The following is a 19,070-nucleotide window of genomic DNA, read 5'->3' as shown; positions in this document are numbered from 1 at the left end:
GGCCATGGTGGCGAAGTAAATACTATATAGCAAGTAAAACACTGGAATGGTTTATTTGCATAGAAATAATGGGGTGAAAGGAGCAAAATAAATAAATAAATACAGTAGGGGAAGAAGTAGTTGTTTGGGCTAAATTATAGATGGGTTATGTACAGGTGCAGTAATGTGTGAGCTGCTCTGACAGCTGGTGCTTAAAGCTACTGAGGGAGATAAGTGTTTCCAGTTTCAGAGATTTTTGTAGTTCGTTCCAGTCATTGGCATCAGAGAACTGGAAGGAGAGGCGGCCAAATGAGGAATTGGTTTTGGGGGTGACCAGAGAGATATGCTGGAGCGCGTGCTACGGGTGCTAGCGGGTGCTGCTATGGTGACCAGCGAGCTGAGATAAGGGGGGACTTTACTTAGCAGGGTCTTGTAGATGACCTGGAGCCAGTGGGTTTGGCGATGAGTATGAAGCGAGGGCCAGCCAACGAGAGCGTACAGGTCACAGTGGTGGGTAGTATATGGGGCTTTGGTAACAAAACAGATGGCACTGTGATAGACTGCATCCAATTTATTGAGTAGGGTATTGGAGGCTATTTTGTAAATGACATCGCCGAAGTCGAGGATCGGTAGGATGGTCAGTTTTACGAGGGTATGTTTGGCAGCACGAGTGAAGGATGCTTTGTTGCGAAATAGGAAGCCAATTCTAGATTTAACTTTGGATTGGAGATGTTTGATGTGAGTCTTGGAGGAGAGTTTACAGTCTAACCAGACACCTAGGTATTTGTAGTTGTCCACATATTCTAAGTCAGAACTGTCAAAGTAGTGATGCTGGACAGGCGGGCAGATGCAGGCAGCGATCGGTTGAAAAGCATGCATTTAGTTTTACTTGTATTTAAGAGCAGTTGGAGGCCACGGAAGGAGAGTTGTATGGCATTTAAGCTCGTCTGGAGGGTTGTTAACACAGTGTCCAAAGAAGGTCCAGAAGTATACAGAACTTAATACTCACCAGCAGCAAGAGCGACATCATTGATGTATACAGAGAAGAGAGTCGGCCCAAGAATTGAACCCTGTGGCACCCCAATAGAGACTGCCAGAGGCCCGGACAACAGGCCCTCCGATTTGACACACTGAACTCTATCAGAGAAGTAGTTGGTGAACCAGGCGAGGCAATCATTTGAGAAACCAAGGCTATCGAGTCTGCCGATGAGGATGTGGTGATTGACAGAGTCAAAAGCCTTGGCCAGGTCAATGAATACGGCTGCACAGTATTGTTTCTTATCGATGGCGGTTAAGATATCGTTTAGGACCTTGAGCGTGGCTGAGGTGCACCCATGACCAGCTCTGAAACCAGATTGCATAGCGGAGAAGGTGGGATTCGAAATGTTTGTTGACTTGGCTTTCAAAGACCTTAGAAATGCAGGGTAGGATAGATATAAGTCTGCAGTTTGGGTCAAGAGTGTCCCCCCCTTTGAAGAGAGGGATGACCGCAACTGCTTTCCAATCTTTGGGAATCTCAGACGATACGAAAAAGAGGTTGAACAGGCTAGTAATAGGGGTTGCAACAATTCCGGCAGATAGTTTTAGAAAGAAAGGGTCCAGATTGTCTAGCCCGGCTGATTTGTAGGGGTCCAGATTTTGCAGCTCTTTCAGAACATCAGCTGACTGGATTTGGAAGAAGGAGAAATGGGGAAGGCTTGGGCGAGTTGCTGTGGGGGGTGCAGTGCTGTTGACTGGGGTAGGGGTAGCCAGGTGGAAAGCATGGCCAGCCATAGAAAAATGCTTATTGAAATTCTCAATTATAGTGGATTTATCGGTGGTGACAGAGTTTCCTATCCTCCATGCAGTGGGCAGCTGGGAGGAGGTGTTCTTATTCTCCATGGATTTTACAGTGTCCCAGAACTTTTTTGAGTATGTGTTGCAGGAAGAAAATTTCTGCTTGAAAAAGCTAGCCTTGGCTTTTCTAACTGCCTGTGTATATTGGTTTCTAACTTCCCTGAAAAGTTGCATATCACGGGGGCTGTTCGATGCTAATGCAGAACGCCATAGGATGTTTTTGTGTTGGTTAAGGGCAGTCAGGTCTGGAGAGAACTCAGGGCTATATCTGTTCCTGGTTAATCAGTCTAATCGTGTAATAGTAATTACAGAGAATCTTTGATAAAAACTATAAGTCTTCAGTTAATGATAGTAAAGACACGACACTGGTATTCACGATTTATTGGCCAACTGTAGCCTAACTGTCCCCATAATAAACAAGAAGTAACAGCATTTCCAATGAGCTATGGTTCTTTTTCTCCATGGTCTCAGTGGGGAACAGTAAAACCCATTTAGAGGGATGAAACTTGAGGACCACAGTAAAAGCTTGTTTGTTTGGAGAACAGATGTGTCACTGTTTCTGTTTCTGTACTTTCCAACAGTGCTGCCAATCAATTTCAGGAATGTCTCAACCATATGATATTAAATCATTTGCTGACTTTGCCCATGGCACAGCTACAGTACATGCAGCATGCTAGTAGGGCATGAATTTCAGCCAACACCATAGAAAAATATTTTGAAGTTCTATGACTGATTGTTTGCTCAAAGCTAAACAATGACACAGTAACCTGAGTAGATCTACATATTTAGCATGTTACGCAGCTTTGACCGAGGCCTGGTGTTTCAACATAGATGTCTATTCGTACTAATGACAGCGACAGATGATGGTGTCACGTGCAAGATGAACTGGAGGAAATCCACCCTCCCAACTGGGCTGTTGATTGTTCCATTGTATAATTTTACTGTTATTCTGGACGAGGACGCGTATAAGCCGCACCATTGTTTAAACCAGGGATGGGCAATTGTCGGCCCGTGGGCCACATGTGGCCGTACCCCCCCTTTGTAGGCCCGCGGACCAGTGCATCAGCAGTTTTTCTCTTGTTATGCCAGTCACTGACAGTCACTCAATTAGCCTATGTCAGCTAAAATGTTTTAGATTAGTAAATTAGTCTAGCCAGCTATCTAAACTTGTAGTAATCATGGTCGAATTACAGACCGGGGGCCCCTATTTATATTGTTAGTTACTCTCACTCAGATATCATATAAAAAAGGGAAGGAAATTTGCTGTAAAACTGCACATTTTTCTCTCTGCCCCATGGCGAAATTAGTGGAATTGCATGAAATTAGTTAATAATAATAGCTACATCTTCTCTCTGCCCCCGGGAAAATATATAGAATTGCAGCAAACTTGCTGTAAAACAGTGCCACCCCTTGGCCTAATATGTAGAATCGCAGGAAATTAACTCTAAAACCTTTTTCTCTCCACTGTCAAGAGGGTGGGCCGCTAAAATGTTTTGCTAGCAAGGTGGGGGTGGCCCCCGACAAAATGTCCCTTAGGGCCCCCAAAAGGCCAGCTCTGACAACATGTGTGGGTATGGATGTGGTTACGCAGACCCATGAGCCACTGCGGCCCCTCATGATGAGTTCAGATTTTTTTGTGGCCCCTACCCCCATCAAAGTTGCCCATCCCTGGTTTAAAACATCCTAATTGTGGATACAACTTCTCTTCTGGGGTAAAAACTACTTGACTGCTAATGCTGGAGCAAAGTTTATTTTCCTCATGTTCCTATGACCAAGGATATTGTCACGGTTGTTAAAATGGATGGACCAAGGCGCAGCGTGATTTGAGTTCCACATCTTTATTAAAAGTGAAACTTCTCAACAAAACAATAACAACCCAACGACCGTGAAGTAACACTAACACAAAACAATATCCCACAAATGCAGGTGGGAACAGGGATACCTTAAGTATGATCCCCAATTAGAGACAACGATAATCAGCTGCCTCTAATTGGGAACCACTCAATCCCAAACATAGAAATAAATCGACTAGAACACCCCCTAGTCACGCCCTGACCTACAACACCATAGAGAACCAAGGGCTCTCTATGGTCAGGGCAGATATGTTGCTAGTTTGTTTTGCTTACTCACCGTTTGTTATGTTTGGTAACTATTATTGAATAGGATGTAGCTAAATAAGTGTTTCATTGATGCACAAAAGGTCACACGGAGATAAGCTTTAGGGAGACTTGAGGCTCTCTGAGCTTTATAGATGAACAACAGACAAAGGCTGTATGAAGACAGTTATAGAGAATGTTCTCAACATCACTGAACTGCCGTACAGCCTAGAGTCATTCCTTAAAATAAAATAATGTGACGAGACTATGACATTTGTTCATTTCAGATGGAACACCCCAGGGTTTGTTAAGTATTATTAGCAAGCTGTCCGGTAGATAAATGCTCTGACGAACAGTTAATGTTAGGGATACATGATATATCGGTGAACATATCGGAATTGGACGATATTAACTAAAAATGCCAACATCGGTAATGGCCCGATATCTAGTTTAACACCGATGTGCAAAACCGATGTCAAAGCTGATATACCTATATAATGTAAGGTACATGACGTAATGAAGCCATGTAAAATGATGCGCTACACGTGCAACACAGCATTCCTAACCTATCCCGGAATGTCTGCTGTGTGGCTCGAGCAGTCAACAAGTCAAACTGTCAATTGAAAGAGTAAGAACATTTCAGCGAGACAACTCAAAAGGCGAAATCCATTAACGCCAAGATAATGGAATTCATTGCCCTTGACAATCAACCGTTCTCTGTCGTGGGTGATGGCTTTCGCAACTAGTCGAGCACCGATACACACGACCAAGTGCGCTATTTTTCAGATGTTGCCCTACCGAAGTTGCACAGTAATAGCGTCACTGCTATTAGTTTCACGACATACTATGGAATGCCGTTTGGGTCTTTGCGTGTCAAAAAAGATACACGACAAATAACAATATTTGACAATAACGCTATTTGACGCCTTAAATAAGCTTTAAAGTTGAGATGTCAAATAACACTTTTCTATTATAGAATATTGTGTGTTCTGAATTTGCACGTGCAAGCCATGCGCCACCACTACTATCAGTAGCACTGTCAAAGCTGAACAAAAAAGTCTGCAAACAAGCAAACACCGGCCACGAACAATGGGTTCACAATACCACGTTGGTAATTAAGCATTATTTGTTTGACCGCAACTTCTGAGGTAGCTAGCTAGCTTTAGCTTGGTACCTATTGTAGCTAGCACCAATACAATCAGTCTGAAAACAATGACCAGTAGAAACTACAGTCATTCTCAATATTCTTAGTAGAGGTCGACCGATTATGATTTTTCAATGCCGATACCGAATATTGGAGGACCAAAAAAGCTGATACCGATCATTGGACGATTTTTTTAAATATTTTTTATTTGTAATAATGACAATTACAACAATACTGAATTAACACTTATTTTAACTTAATATAAAACATCAATAAAATCAATTTAGCCTCAAATATATAATGAAACATGTTCAATTTGGTTGAAATTATGCAAAAACAAAGTGTTGGAGAAGAAAGTACTATATGCCATGTAAAAATGTGTGCTATGTAAGAAAGCTAACGTTTAAGTTCCTCGCTCAGAACATGAGAACATATGAAAGTTGGCGGTTCCATTTAACATGAGACTTCAATATTCCAAGGTAAGAGGTTTTAGGTTGTAGTTAATATAGTATATTTAGGACTATTTTTCTTTATACCATTTGTATTTTATATACCTTTGACTATTGGATGTTCTTATAGGCACTATATTATTGCCAGTGTAACAGTATAGCTTCGGTCCCCCTCCTCGCCCCTACCTGGGCTCGAACCAGGAACACATCGACAACAGCCACACTCGAAGCATCGTTACCCATCGCTCCACAAAAGCCGCGGCCCTTGCAGCGCAAGGGGAATAACTACTCCAAATCTAAAAGCGAGTGACGTTTGAAACAGTATTAGCGCATACCCAGCTAACTAGCTAGCCATTTCACATTGGTTACACCAGCCATTAGACTGATAGGCTTGAAGTCATAAACAGCGCTGTGCTTGCGAAGAGCTGCTGGCAAAATGCACAAAAGTGCTGTTTGAATGAATGATTACGGGCCTGCTGCTGCTCAGTCAGACTGCTCTATCAATTCAGACTTAATTATAACATAATAACACACAGAAATACGAGCCTTTGGTCACAGTTCCTAGGCAGTCATTGAAAATAAGAATGTGTTCTTAACTGACTTGCCAAGTTAAATAAAAGGTATAAAAAATCAAATAAATAAATAAATAAATTATCGGAAATCGGCGCCCAAAAATACCGATTTCCGATTGTTATGAAAACAGGAAATCGGCCCTAATTAATCGGCCATTCCGATTAATCGGTCGACCTCTAATTCTTAGCAATGATTTAGGAATCCTTGTGAGTAAGTATTAGCTAGGTAGCCACTTGTTGTTCACCTATTGAAATTGAACTTCAGTTCATGGAAATAAATAGCTAGCCAGCTACTTAACCCTGTTGCCCAAAGCTAACGTTATAAGCAGCCAGCTAGCTTCATCTGGCTAGTGAGGCTCGACCAGACCGGGTTATGTGTTGTGAAGCTAGCCACAATAAGGATTAGGCACAATAGTGGAATATGCGGTTTGCCTTCAAAATAAAAGTACCTCTTTGAAAGTGATGCAGAAGGTTAAAATTGGTGGAATCATGCCATATTTAGACTAGATAATGTTGAACAAGGTTGGAATGTGAAGCAATAAAATGGGGCATCAGTCTACTCTGTGACACCCACAGAACACAACTGTGAAGATTTTAAGCAAATATTAGCGCTGTATCGCAGAACTGTGACTGTGTGAAATCACTCCCCCCCCCCAGTCAGCCTGTTGTATTGTATTGATATTCATATTGAACTGTACAGCTTTGGGATCAATTAAATGGGGTATCAGTCTACTCAGTACCCAAGCTATTTGTTACCAACGTCCTCCTCAGACTCCAAAACATCCAATCATTATTGTTTTTTCTTGGGAATAGTGTTCAGTACACAAACTTTGACAATAAATGTGGCTCAATTCACAGTTGTTTCTGCAATAAGAGCTATGATGCTAATGTTCTCTGGGTGTCACTGAGTAGACTGATACCACATGTCATTGATCCACAATCCATTGGTAAGGCTGTACAGTGAAATACATATGCCCCCAAAGCAATTCTAAAGTATTTATTTATTTATTTCACCTTTATTTAACCAGGTAGGCTAGTTGAGAACAAGTTCTCATTTACAACTGAGATATTAAGATAAAGCAAAGCAAAGCAGTTCGACACATACAACAACACAGAGTTACACATGGAATAAACAAACATACAGTCAATAATACAGAAGAAAAAGTCTATATGTAGTATGTACAAATGAGGTAAGATAAGGGAGGTAAGGCAATAAATAGGCCATGGGGGTGAAGTTATAACAAAATACCAATTAAACACTGGAGTGATAGATGTGCAGAAGATGAATGTGCAAGTAGAGATACTGGGGTGCAAAGGAGAAAGATAAATAAATGAATACAGTATGGGGATGAGGTAGTTGGATGGGCTATTTACAGGTGGGCTATGTACAAGTGCAGTGATCTGTGAGCTGCTCTGACAGCTGGTGCTTAAAACTAGTGAGGGAGAAATGAGACTCCAGCTTCAGTGATTTTTGCAGTTCGTTCCAGTCGTTGGCAGCAGAGAACTGGAAGGAAAGGCGGCGAAAGGAGGAATTGGCTTTGGGGGTGACCAGTGAGATATACCTGCTGGAGCGCGTGCTACGGGTGGGTGCTGGTATGGTGACCAGTGAGCTGAGATAAGGTGGGGCTTTACCTAGCAAAGACTTGTAGATGACCTGGAGCCAGTGGGTTTGGCGACGAGTATGAAGTGAGGGCCAGCCAAGGATAGCGTACAGGTCGTAGTGGTGGGTAGTATATGGGGCTTTGGTGACAAAACGGATGGCACTGTGATAGACTGCATCCAATTTGTAGAGTAGAGTAGAGTAGAGTAGAGTAGAGTAGAGTAGAGTAGAGTAGAGTAGAGTAGAGTATAATACATACAGTGGGATTTCAACAGATGTTTGTCAAATTAACAAATTATTATCTTTTGTTGATTTTATATAACAACATTTCAACCTTGTTTAGCAATGCTCTATTCAATTATGGCATAATTCTACTATTTGTATTCATTTGCATCACTGTCAATGACATACTTTTATTTTGAAGGCAAACCGCAAAGTCCCTATTATGGCTTATCCTTATTGTGGCTAGCTTCACATAGATGGGTCCGACCACCATTAATCCAAGAATAACTGTTTTATAAATTAGGGTTATTTTAAATGATGACACCTAGCTATAGTCAGCTAGCTAACTATAGCTACAGAAACAGATCATTTCGTTTGCTATGTTTTTGGGGAAGAACATTGTTTGCATCCATGGGCTAGCTAGCTTTTTTTTTATGACCAGCACTGTAGGTGCGCGAGACAACTTTACTAGCATCATAGCATACGTATTGATGAATCGTTGTGACATATGAAATACGAGTGATAGTTACTACACATTGATTAGACTATGTAAAAAATGTATGAACGCGTTAAATTATTATGTGACGTACAGTCATATTCAGGTCCTGATTGGGCAACAAGCTTATTTAACACGTAGTGTTATTTGACACGTCAAAGACCCAAACGGCGTTCCATAGAAATCCTGTTTGAGAATGAAATGACTGAACAAATTAACAATAAAACAGCCCAGCAAGTAAGTGAAAGAAATAGGTTTTGATTATGTTTTACTGGTAATGGGGACATACGTAAATGCCAACAAAATAACGTTTTGGTCAGTGTGGTGTGTGTATGTGTGTAACCTTTATTTAACTAGGCAAGTCCGTTAAGAACAAATTATTATTTACAATGACGGCCTACCCCGGCCAAACCCAGACGATGCTGGGACAATTGTGCGCCGCCCTATAGGACTCCCAATCATGGCCGGATGTGATACAGTCTGGATTCGAACCAGGGACTGTAGTGACGCCTCTTGCACTGAGATGCAGTGCCTTAGATCGCTGCGTCCATGTGTGTGTGTTAACTATTTAACTGTACTAGAATGCTTAAAAGGCCGCAACATTTTTTTATTTTGGTTATCGGTATCATTTTGGGGGGGGGCAAGGAAAATATCGGGTTTCGTTATCGGCCAGAAATGTCATATCGGTCCATCACTAGGTAATATATTTTACCAAAACATTAATTATGATTCAGTATTGAACTTCCTCCTTGTTCCCATCATAACTTTGTACTGAGTCCTCAGAAAAGGTGATTTCCAGCTATCTGTCACATGAAAAATAACTTAGATCATTAACGTTTTACTGCAGTGGGCTAAATCAGGGTCCCACAGAGTCTTTCTTGGTAGTCTTAAACAAATCTACTTTGAAACAAAAGTATCCACCTCACACACATGGTTATGAGCTTAAAAAAAGAAGACACCTGTACCATGATATATAGTTGAAATGCATTACATTTTGAGTTTGCCTCCCAATATTACACTTTATATACATCACAGAAAACTGACATGTAACAGAACTGTTTGACATAGAAACACCGGATTTTTTGCGGGTTTTAAAAAATAATGTTTATTAATTATGAAATTATGAAAAATATGAATAACATTCCACCCATGAGGCCACTAGGTCATTTGACTGAAGGAAAGGTGTCCACGGATATGCCTTGTGATCATTTCAAACAGGGATATTCCTAAAGTGGTTGGCAATGCATTGCAAGGCTATTGGTCTGTCTTTTAAAGCTGCAGCACACTAGCTCCCTGGCTGCAGGTGACAATGACATTGATCACTAGTATTCAAATGTTCGGCTCAAATCCCTGTCCGGCTTGAAACACCTTACAATACCTTTATTTCATAAACTACTGATAAGTAGTGCACATACTAAATGATTCTTGTGGTATTATTAAACATTACCAACATTTGTAACAATGTATTTGTTCTCTTGAAGGTTCAAGAGAAGAATTTATAAGAATCAAAGTAAATAAATAATATTAATAGAATATTGGTTTAGAGTGGTTGCAATTCTTAACATTATGGTAACAATAATAAGTGTGAACCAAAGTCATTTTTAGAAACCAAAATGTTTTTTGTAACATTTGAAGTAGAAGTATGTAGGTGGTTGTAGGGAGCAGCAATTATAAAACAAATTGTTGTCTGACCTAGCGCCTGGAGACAAAAGTCAGACACACATTCCAAATGATGCTACATCATATGATTCCATTAGGCTCTAGTCAAGGACCATTAAGCCAGGTCACAGCTGACTGTTTGTTGCTGTCATAGCAACAGCTGAGAGAGAGAGAGAGAGAGAGAGAGAGAGAGAGAGAGAGAGAGAGAGAGAGAGAAGAGAGAGAGAGAGAGAGAGAGAGAGAGAGAGAGAGAGGGAGAGAGAGAGAGAGAGAGAGAGAAAGAGAGGGAGAAAGAAAAGTGAGAGGGAGAGAGAGAGAGAGAGAGAGAGAGAGAGAGAGAGAGAGAGAGAGAAGAGAGAGAGAGAGAGAGAGAGAGAGAGAGAGGGAGAGAGAGAGAGAGAGAGAGAGAGAGAAAGAGAGGGAGAAAGAAAAGTGAGAAAGAGAGAGAGAGAGAGAGAGAGAGAGAGAGAGAGAGAGAGAGAGAGGGAGAGAGAGAGAGAGAGAGAGAGAGAGAGAGAGAGAGAGAGAGAGACCACATAAATGTGCATTGTTAGTGACCACTGGTTAACAAGGAATCACAGTAACATACACAACTAACGCATTCACACGGATGACCTTTACTCATTGATCGTTCAAATGGTGCAGATAATGTGGGGGAGATGGAAAATATCAAGTGGAAAAACAATCACTGTAGGAGACGTAGTCTATTCGAGTTTCACACTATAGGCCTGGTCAGAGATTATGGGAACTGGGATGATGTCATCCAGCTAGTGGAGAATGCTTTGCTGTAGACAGGATATTGAAAATGTAATTCCAGTACTTGACTTGGCCTCAAGTCCTCTCAGCCTGAATGTAATGCTTGATGGACTGATGTAAGTTAATAGGCCTGCTGCATCTTTAGCTGATGGACCACGGTCCTCTCGTTGTTTAGGCCTACATCAATTACAATTTGCTCAATAGATCAGACTAGAGTTATAACAAAATAGGTGTCATCCACGCAACAATATTCAATCCTTCATAGTATGTTCAAGGCAAGTAAATAACATCTCCTGCATTATATTTTATTCAAATAAATAAGCATCTCCATAATGAATAGGCCTACCAAAAGCAAATATAGCCTACAGTAATTTCGAGTCTGCCTTTTTTACGTGACAAAAGTGACAGTAAAACGTGGCTATTTACAAGTGTTAAACATAACTTTCATAATTCTAATATCAACTGTCAAGGCTGTAGACTACAAGTAAATAGCTAAGACTTTCATGTTTCCATTCACTCCGACCCGCTGTCCGACCGCTGCAATCAAAGCTCATTGCTTGCAAAGCTCACACACTTGTTTAGGGCTGTCATTCGGCTGTAGGCTACCACGGAGCAATTTTCCCATACATGGCTATTTGATTCATTTCAAATCATTGTAGGCCTACCAATTAACGCATATATTCAATCTGTATAGGCTAAAGTAATTAGCATACCTTTGTATTTTTCCAGGACATCCTCATAAGCTTGAAGGTATTCCTTTTCGTCCGCGAGCACATAACCCGCCTGTGTCGCGTTGTAGTGAGCCATTACCGGGGATCCACCATAGAGCTCTACAGGCTGGACATTCACCAGACGCTGTGACGAGAATATGTAGCCTAGTTGCGGGACAGGATCCGGACTGAGGAGTGAACCGCGCTGTTGTTCCATGCAAGGACCCCCCCCCCCCCCCCCCCCCCCCCCCCCCATCATCGTCGTCGTCGATCAAACAACCAATAGGCGACTCGCCTCTCCGGTGTCATGAGAATCCCGGTAGTGCTCTGTGACAGTCTGGGAGAGAGGGAGAAAGGGCTGCTGGACAAGAGAATACTAATGCACGCGGCTCCCCTCCTTTTACCAACATCCCAGCAATACCAGGAGGCTAATGCGACTGTTCATTACAAAATCCGTCATCATGAACTGCTGTGTTTAATATGCATTAATAAGCACTGATACCATTCCAGTCATTTCAAGACAGTCCACAATGTTTTCATTCCATGACAAGTATAGCTACATAGTTTAAGCATAAACTCTATTCAATTGTTTTACTTGTTTAGCATTGCCTTATTACAGATATAGGATCATAATTTGACCACTTTCTCAGGGGAGTCAAATAATTATGAGGCAACAAGAATTGTGGATTATTGTGTGGATTATAATTACATTTTGAAGGGGTTGATACATGTTAAATTAGGGCAAATCAAGTCTGGTATTTTAGTGGAAATTAGAACATTTAGAAGTCTTTTTTAACCTTGAATAGATGACAAGTTAGCATTTCCTGCTGCACGGGAAATGTCCTCCAACAACAGGGTGATCAAATTAAGATCATACACCTGTAGGCCTATTTTTAATCCAACATACTTAATCCAAGTATTATAAAAGGATGACAACTGTCGTAATTCATAAATCAAGGCCTATATTATATTTGTTTTAACATAGAGATGCTTCAAAATTACGTTTCACTGATCAAAAAATGATTTGTGTTATACATATGATACACTAATCTGGAATATTGTATATATTTTTCCATCTCTGTTGCATGAGTCTGCATGTAGCCCACATGCTACAGCAGGCAGAGGAGATGTCCTCACAGGTCCTAATATTAAAAGGGTTTCATTCTAGAGGAAATGCAGTCCAGAATGAACAGAGGATGCTGATGATTATGCATTTCAACACAGTCCAGGCTCTATTCAACCAGATTATTTACATAACATACAGAGAATCAATAGACCAATGCTTTCTAGGGAGAAGTGATCAAGATGGTATGGACAACAGTTACAGACATGAATAAGATTAACAAAAGGGGAGAAATCAGAGGGCAAGTATTTCCCAGTATCAGACATCATTGGGAAAGGGTCAGATGCATCTAAATGTATGTCAATTGTAAAGTATTTTGTCAGTAATGTCTTCTTTGTTATGTATCGAACCCCAGTATGATGAGCTGTCGCCATTGGCGTCGGCTAATGGGGATCCTATCAAATCAAATACACCTGAACAATGACTACACCCTGCCATTAGGAAGATTCAGGACTGGTGAATTGAAGGGATAGATCAACCAAACTATATTAACCTAATTATTTTTTAACTAGTAAGTAATCCATGGATCCTGAGATTCAGGTAATAAAAATGATGGGTTTTAGGACTACTCACATCGTGAACAAAACAATAAATAGCATTTCATACCAAGCAACACACTGAAGGTTGTACGTGTGATAGGCAATAGGATATGTAGCCTTATAATAACATAATGTTGGTCGTATGATCATATCAGGCTGGATTATGATATGTTATACAATGGATGGGTCTAATCCTGAATGCCGATTGGTTAAAACCGCACCCCTGCCAGTGTCTATAATCACATCAGGCTTAATTATGATATGATAGACTCCTGTTGCTCCATTTTTATCAAAGCCAAATATTCTGTTGAGGAATGTCATCAAGCAGGAAAAGGAGATAAGTGGGCAAGACGGCACACCCTGCAGATATACCCATATTCCCATTACCATTGCCAACCAAATACTTGACTTTATAGTTATGGTTCTGATCATATGACTAACGATTAATTCCTGAATTGAAAAGTGCATAGGCCTATCACAGCCCTGTCAAGGCCACTGAACTGAAATTAATGGTCTGAGAACAGTCTTTTTGCAAAAAACAAACAAACAAAAAAACAAATCCTTTAGCAAGGTCGCCCCTGGAATGTATCATTACTAGGCCTACTCTCATTTGTTTCACAGACTGCATTTGCAGCATGCCACATGGTTCAAGTACTGTGAAATTCCCAGTTTATGGCATAGATGTTGATCAAATGATTCCTATCACATTTAAAAAAGATATATATTCAAAAAATTAAAACATGTTAATCAAAATAAACATCATCAGACCAACATAAAAGTTGCACTCATAAAGGCCCTGCAGTTTATAAGCCCATGTATTAAAGGATTACACTGAATATTCAAATTCCGATTCTAATAGCCTAATGCACAGCCTTATGCACATGCAATGATGACTGCTCCTTGCACTTTAACCTAAAGAACTCAATCTCAACAGCCATTGGACGGTCAATAGAATAGAGGATTAATGTGAGCATTCCAACACAGCAAATAACGTACCTCGCCTACAGGTTTTGACATGCATTTATTAATTTGTGTTATAGGCTATTCTTATGAGACAGAAGCTTAATTATTGGCTACAGAAGCCAACACACATGTATGGCTTTGTCTGAATTGGACATGTATCAGAAGTGACAGTGGCTGACTGCTTATATATGGGACTGTCCAGCAGCTGCTTCAGTCTATACTGTAATTGCCCATAGTCCATTTATATGGAGAATAAATAGAACCTGTAGCCTGTAGCCTACACATCAGAGATGCTATGTGCCATATCTGATAGATGTGCAAAATCAATAGGCTTTGATGTTATATTATCAGCAGCACATAAACGATCGCTTAGGGCCCCAGCGGTAGCTTAGGGCCCAACCCACCCCCCCTACAAATCAGGGTCTCAATTTACTGTTGAGAGTTAGAATAGTAGACTAACAAGGTGCAGGTTCTAAATTTGGTTGTGGATCAGCAATTTTTCACTTGTTATGTCAGTCACTGACAGTCACCCAATTAGTCATGTCAGCTAACAATTTTTGATTGCAAAATTGAATTTTGTTTCTCTCTGCCTCCATAGCAAAACGAATAGAATTGCATGAAATTTGACATAAAAATGCATAAATGTCTGAATGGCAAAATGTGTAGAATTGCAGGAAATTCACTTCGAAAGTATCGTACTATCACTTTCTTTTAAGAAGGAGGGCCACTAAAATGTTTTGCCCTCGAGGAAGGGGGAGCAACCAAGTCTCGCTTAGAGACCCCAAAAGGCTAGAGCCTGCCCTGACAATCAATTAAATATGGGCACTCACCTGCAATCCTGAGCACAGCTCTCTCTGCTGGATCCAAAACGGATCCTCCCTGAATTTGTCGCTTATGTCGCTCGTGTCTTGGTAGGTTCCAGGGTAACGTGTCCCCCGGTGCCGGTGAGACCGACCCAGATTTAAGACTATAATCATCTTCGTCCGAGAAATCCGCCGATGAAGACATGGAACAGTGAAGGGAAGCGTTGCCAGAACCGGAGCTCTGTTGAAACAATGGAAATAAATGATCAATGTGTTGCTCGCGCCATCGTAACACTAATATGACAACACACAGTCAGAAAGACACAATGTAACATGTCTCACCATCGCTACTCCCACGGTTGCCTAAACTGACGTGCGTAATGTAAATGTACATTGCTCCAGGGAAGGCACCGTAGTGTGAGCAACCAGCTCGCCTAGCAATGATCTCTGATTCAACAATAAAAAGCTAAAGCAGAACCAGGCAGCTAGAATGAAAATCAATTGTATCTGGCTCCCCCGCCAGGCCAGAAATAAGACTTACCGCTGTATACATGGTATCAGTTGATTATATCGAAATCCTTTATCCACTTGCTGTAAACTCAGACAGCGGCGGGGCAGGCTATGTTATTTTTAATCAGAACCACACCCTTCTAGCGATGCACTCTGCTCATTACATTATGCTTGTCTCCCCTTTGGGTTGAGAGCTCGAAATGATGTCAAGTCCCCAGAGAGTGTGAAAAGATTGGGCCAGGGAGAGTATCATGCGATGCGAGAGCTCTAGCATGTCAACGCGTCACCATCCTAGGATACAGAAGAGGGCGGATGGAGTCTGGAGGAGCCAAGCGCTGTATTTCTGATTATTCAATCGGCAAGCTGTGGCCAATGACGCGGTCTTACAGCGCCATCCTGGGTGGATGCGTGTCTAGTGGTGACTGCGTAGTCTCCATGTTTACCGTCCAAAACCAATCATAAATCCAGAGACTGGTCCATGAGCATCCTTTGTGATGCACAGTCGGGTTGTTGTTTTGCTGCCTGATGCGCATGTGCTCTGTGTGCCATTCATTAGAAATGTTGCTAGTTGACAATGAATGTGCAATTTTAGAGCACTGTCCTTATAATCTTTATGAAGTCCAAATAAAAATGTATGCATTCTGTTGGGTTATTTATGATGTTCTTGTCTGTCTGTCTGTCTAGGCCGTCTCTCTGTCTAGGCTCTGTGATAGGGTAACTGAGCAAGTACATAACTAATACTTATCCACACCGTGTGATGAAACATCGAGGCAGGGTGTGGCTGCTCAAATAACAATAGGTTATACAGTCACATGTTGAGTTCGATTGCACATAGAACAACTTTGCTGTTTAAATCTAAACTAGAGTAGGACATTGAAAGCCCAGTGCAGTCAACATTCTGTTTTTCCTGGGTTTTGTATCATATTGCACAACAGCTTATGAAACACACACTGTAAAAATGAGAAAACATTTGATCAGTGTTATTTCACTATAGTTGCTGGTTGAAAATACAGGACCTTCTAATCAGCAGGTTGGCATTGGTGTTGCAGCTTTCCATGGTGACATCACCATGCAGTGAATTGGTTAATAGACCAATAACAAAGACTGTTCCGAACCTCTCTGCCAATAACAGCTCGTTTTCAGCTTCCCCCTCCCCACTCATACCACTCCCAGACAGTCCTATCAAAATTCTTGCATGATACATCGTTTTTTGCTCAAAGCAATTTTTGCCATTTTAATGAAAATGTGTGACAGTAAAGTACTTAATTGTCACCCAGAAATGATTTGATATCGACATAAAAACGGCTACATTGGGCCTTTAACAATTAACTCAGGGTATATCACAGTCAATCACCAACATTTGATTGACCATGGGTGTATCAACAAAGCATGCTCTTGCTCAATGGTGAAAGCAATCATGCTTGAAATGGTGCAAACAATGCATGATATGACCTAAATATAATGATCAACTTTGTAGCCCTGACCGGGACTTGTGGTCCAGCGATTGTGAAGGCAACACCTTCACCGTTAAAGGGATAGTTCACCCATATCACAAAATAACATATTGGTTTTCTTAGTATGTAAACAGTGTATGGAGAAGGCATCCTAGGCTCTGGGTAAGTGCAATCCATGCTTTGGTTTTATATCCCTGGCAATGTTTAAAAATGCTAATGTTTTAGCATTTGTGGCACAAATCCCATTCAAGTCATAGGACCGATGTTAGCATTTTTCACGCATCTTGTCCAGACCATCTGAACGTATCTAAAATTAATTGTGAATCTTATCAAAGTCACTTATAGATGATTTGAACATGATGCGAGAAAAATGCTAATATCAGTCCCATCACTTGAATGCGATTTGTGCCACACTTGCTAAATGCTATATGAGATTTGTGCCACAAATGCAATCAGAAACACTACCAGCTAAACTAAAACAAAGCATGGACTGCTGTCATACATTGTCCATAGACTGCTTGCAGGGTAAAGAAAGCAATATGGGTAGCCCCGACCAGGACTTGAACCTTGGTTCAGCGACTGTTAAGCCACACCTTGGGCATGGCATAGGGAAATAACATTTAAAAAATCTACTTCATATTCATCATCTCCAGCACCACACTGACTGTGTTTTGTTATAAAAAAGATAGCGGAAGATAAGTGTTTCCAATGACATCATCACTGTGCATCGTTTGATTTTAACCAATTATGAGTAGGCATTGTCTACATATGGCCTACTAATTGGTTTATGATGTCATTTATCTTCCTCTATCTTTTTTTATAGCAAAACATAGAAACGTGCAATTTTCACATATGTTGATGTTGGGTTGTGCTGGATATGATGAATATGAAGCAGAACATGTTTCAAATTTCCCCTTAACAGTTTAGGTGTTGGCTTAACAGTCGATGGACCAGGGTTCACGTCGGGGCTACCCCTGAATTCGCTACATGGTGTCAGAAGTGGGATGGTGGCCTTGAGGCCAGGCGTGTACACGTGAGGGACTTGGTATAGTGAAGCGTCCAGACATACTTTCCCTGAAGAAAGGGGGTAATGTATCGACCCTAACCCGACACCTAGCGACACCTGACTCAAACTGAATCATTCCGCTTCTATCTATCTATCTATCTATCTATCTATCTATCTATCTATCTATCTATCTATCTATCTATCTATCTACCTATCTATCTATCTATCTATTGCTACATTGCAGAGAAGAATCTAACTTCCGTGGGCATGGTGTACCGTTTGGCCGGAGCAAGGAGTTTGGGTAGACAGTCACCAGCAAACAGAATCTTACTCAATTTACTTTTTTATCCGTTAGGCTACAAGTCAACAGGAATGAATATCGGTAATACTTCCTGCTACAAGGCCACAGCATCCAGCATTATGTCAGAAATAAGACAATAAAGATTGCATTCTCCATAGATGTTATGTTAGTTAGCCTAATATTTGCTTCATATTTTCTTGCCTGTGAATTTAAAAAGTCCCAAAGCAATTTAGAATTATACTTCTTAAAACCGTACATGGTAGGCCATTGCTACCATCTATAGTAAATTAAGAATCAAGATATTTCTTGAGAACTTGAGGGTACAAGAGAAAAGGATCCATCAGTAAATGTTCATGTTTACAGAAACCAAACATTATACATTTGGGACAAGTAACATTCAAATTGACATTGTTAATCTATTATAGGCCTATACTATTTTAAATTCTAGAGGTAATTGTAATGAATATTGGCCATTTGAAACAATGTAATCATAACACAAAGAGGTTTAGACATCTTAATGTCATGCATTTCAGTTGTAACTTGAGTCATGCATTTCAGTTGTAACTTGAGTAGTGCATCTCAGTTGTAACTTGAAAGTCCATACTGAGCAAGATTCATCCAGAATAAACATAGAAAATGTAGACACACCCAAAAGCACACATGTACCAACATTTTGTCTACATCCTGCTTTTCGACCCAGTAGAGTTTGGCATATGGTGAGGGTTATTAAGGATTGTAGCCTACAATGGAGATGATTGTTAATCTAAAATGTCGACAATAATTTGGTTGCATTATTATTATGGCATTGTACTAGGTTTGCTTGGTGCGTGTCTCAACATGCAAAATGACAAC

At 40.8% G+C, this 19,070-nt stretch overlaps 1 protein-coding gene across 1 annotated transcript in view; it reads right to left on the bottom strand.

Annotated features, from left to right (window-relative positions):
- The window catches only part of LOC110499368 (dystonin), a 194,466-nt gene that overhangs the window by 173,660 nt on the left and 1,736 nt on the right, over window positions 1–19,070 (bottom strand). The window contains exon 4 of the mRNA XM_036956226.1: window positions 14,975–15,188. Within this exon, the coding sequence (XP_036812121.1) occupies window positions 14,975–15,188 (214 nt within the window). The remainder of the gene's footprint in view (window positions 1–14,974; window positions 15,189–19,070) is intronic.

The sequence above is a fragment of the Oncorhynchus mykiss genome, chromosome 20 (assembly GCF_013265735.2).
Source record: "Oncorhynchus mykiss isolate Arlee chromosome 20, USDA_OmykA_1.1, whole genome shotgun sequence".
NCBI lineage: Eukaryota > Metazoa > Chordata > Actinopteri > Salmoniformes > Salmonidae > Oncorhynchus > Oncorhynchus mykiss.
This window is presented reverse-complemented; position numbering and strand designations above follow the sequence as displayed.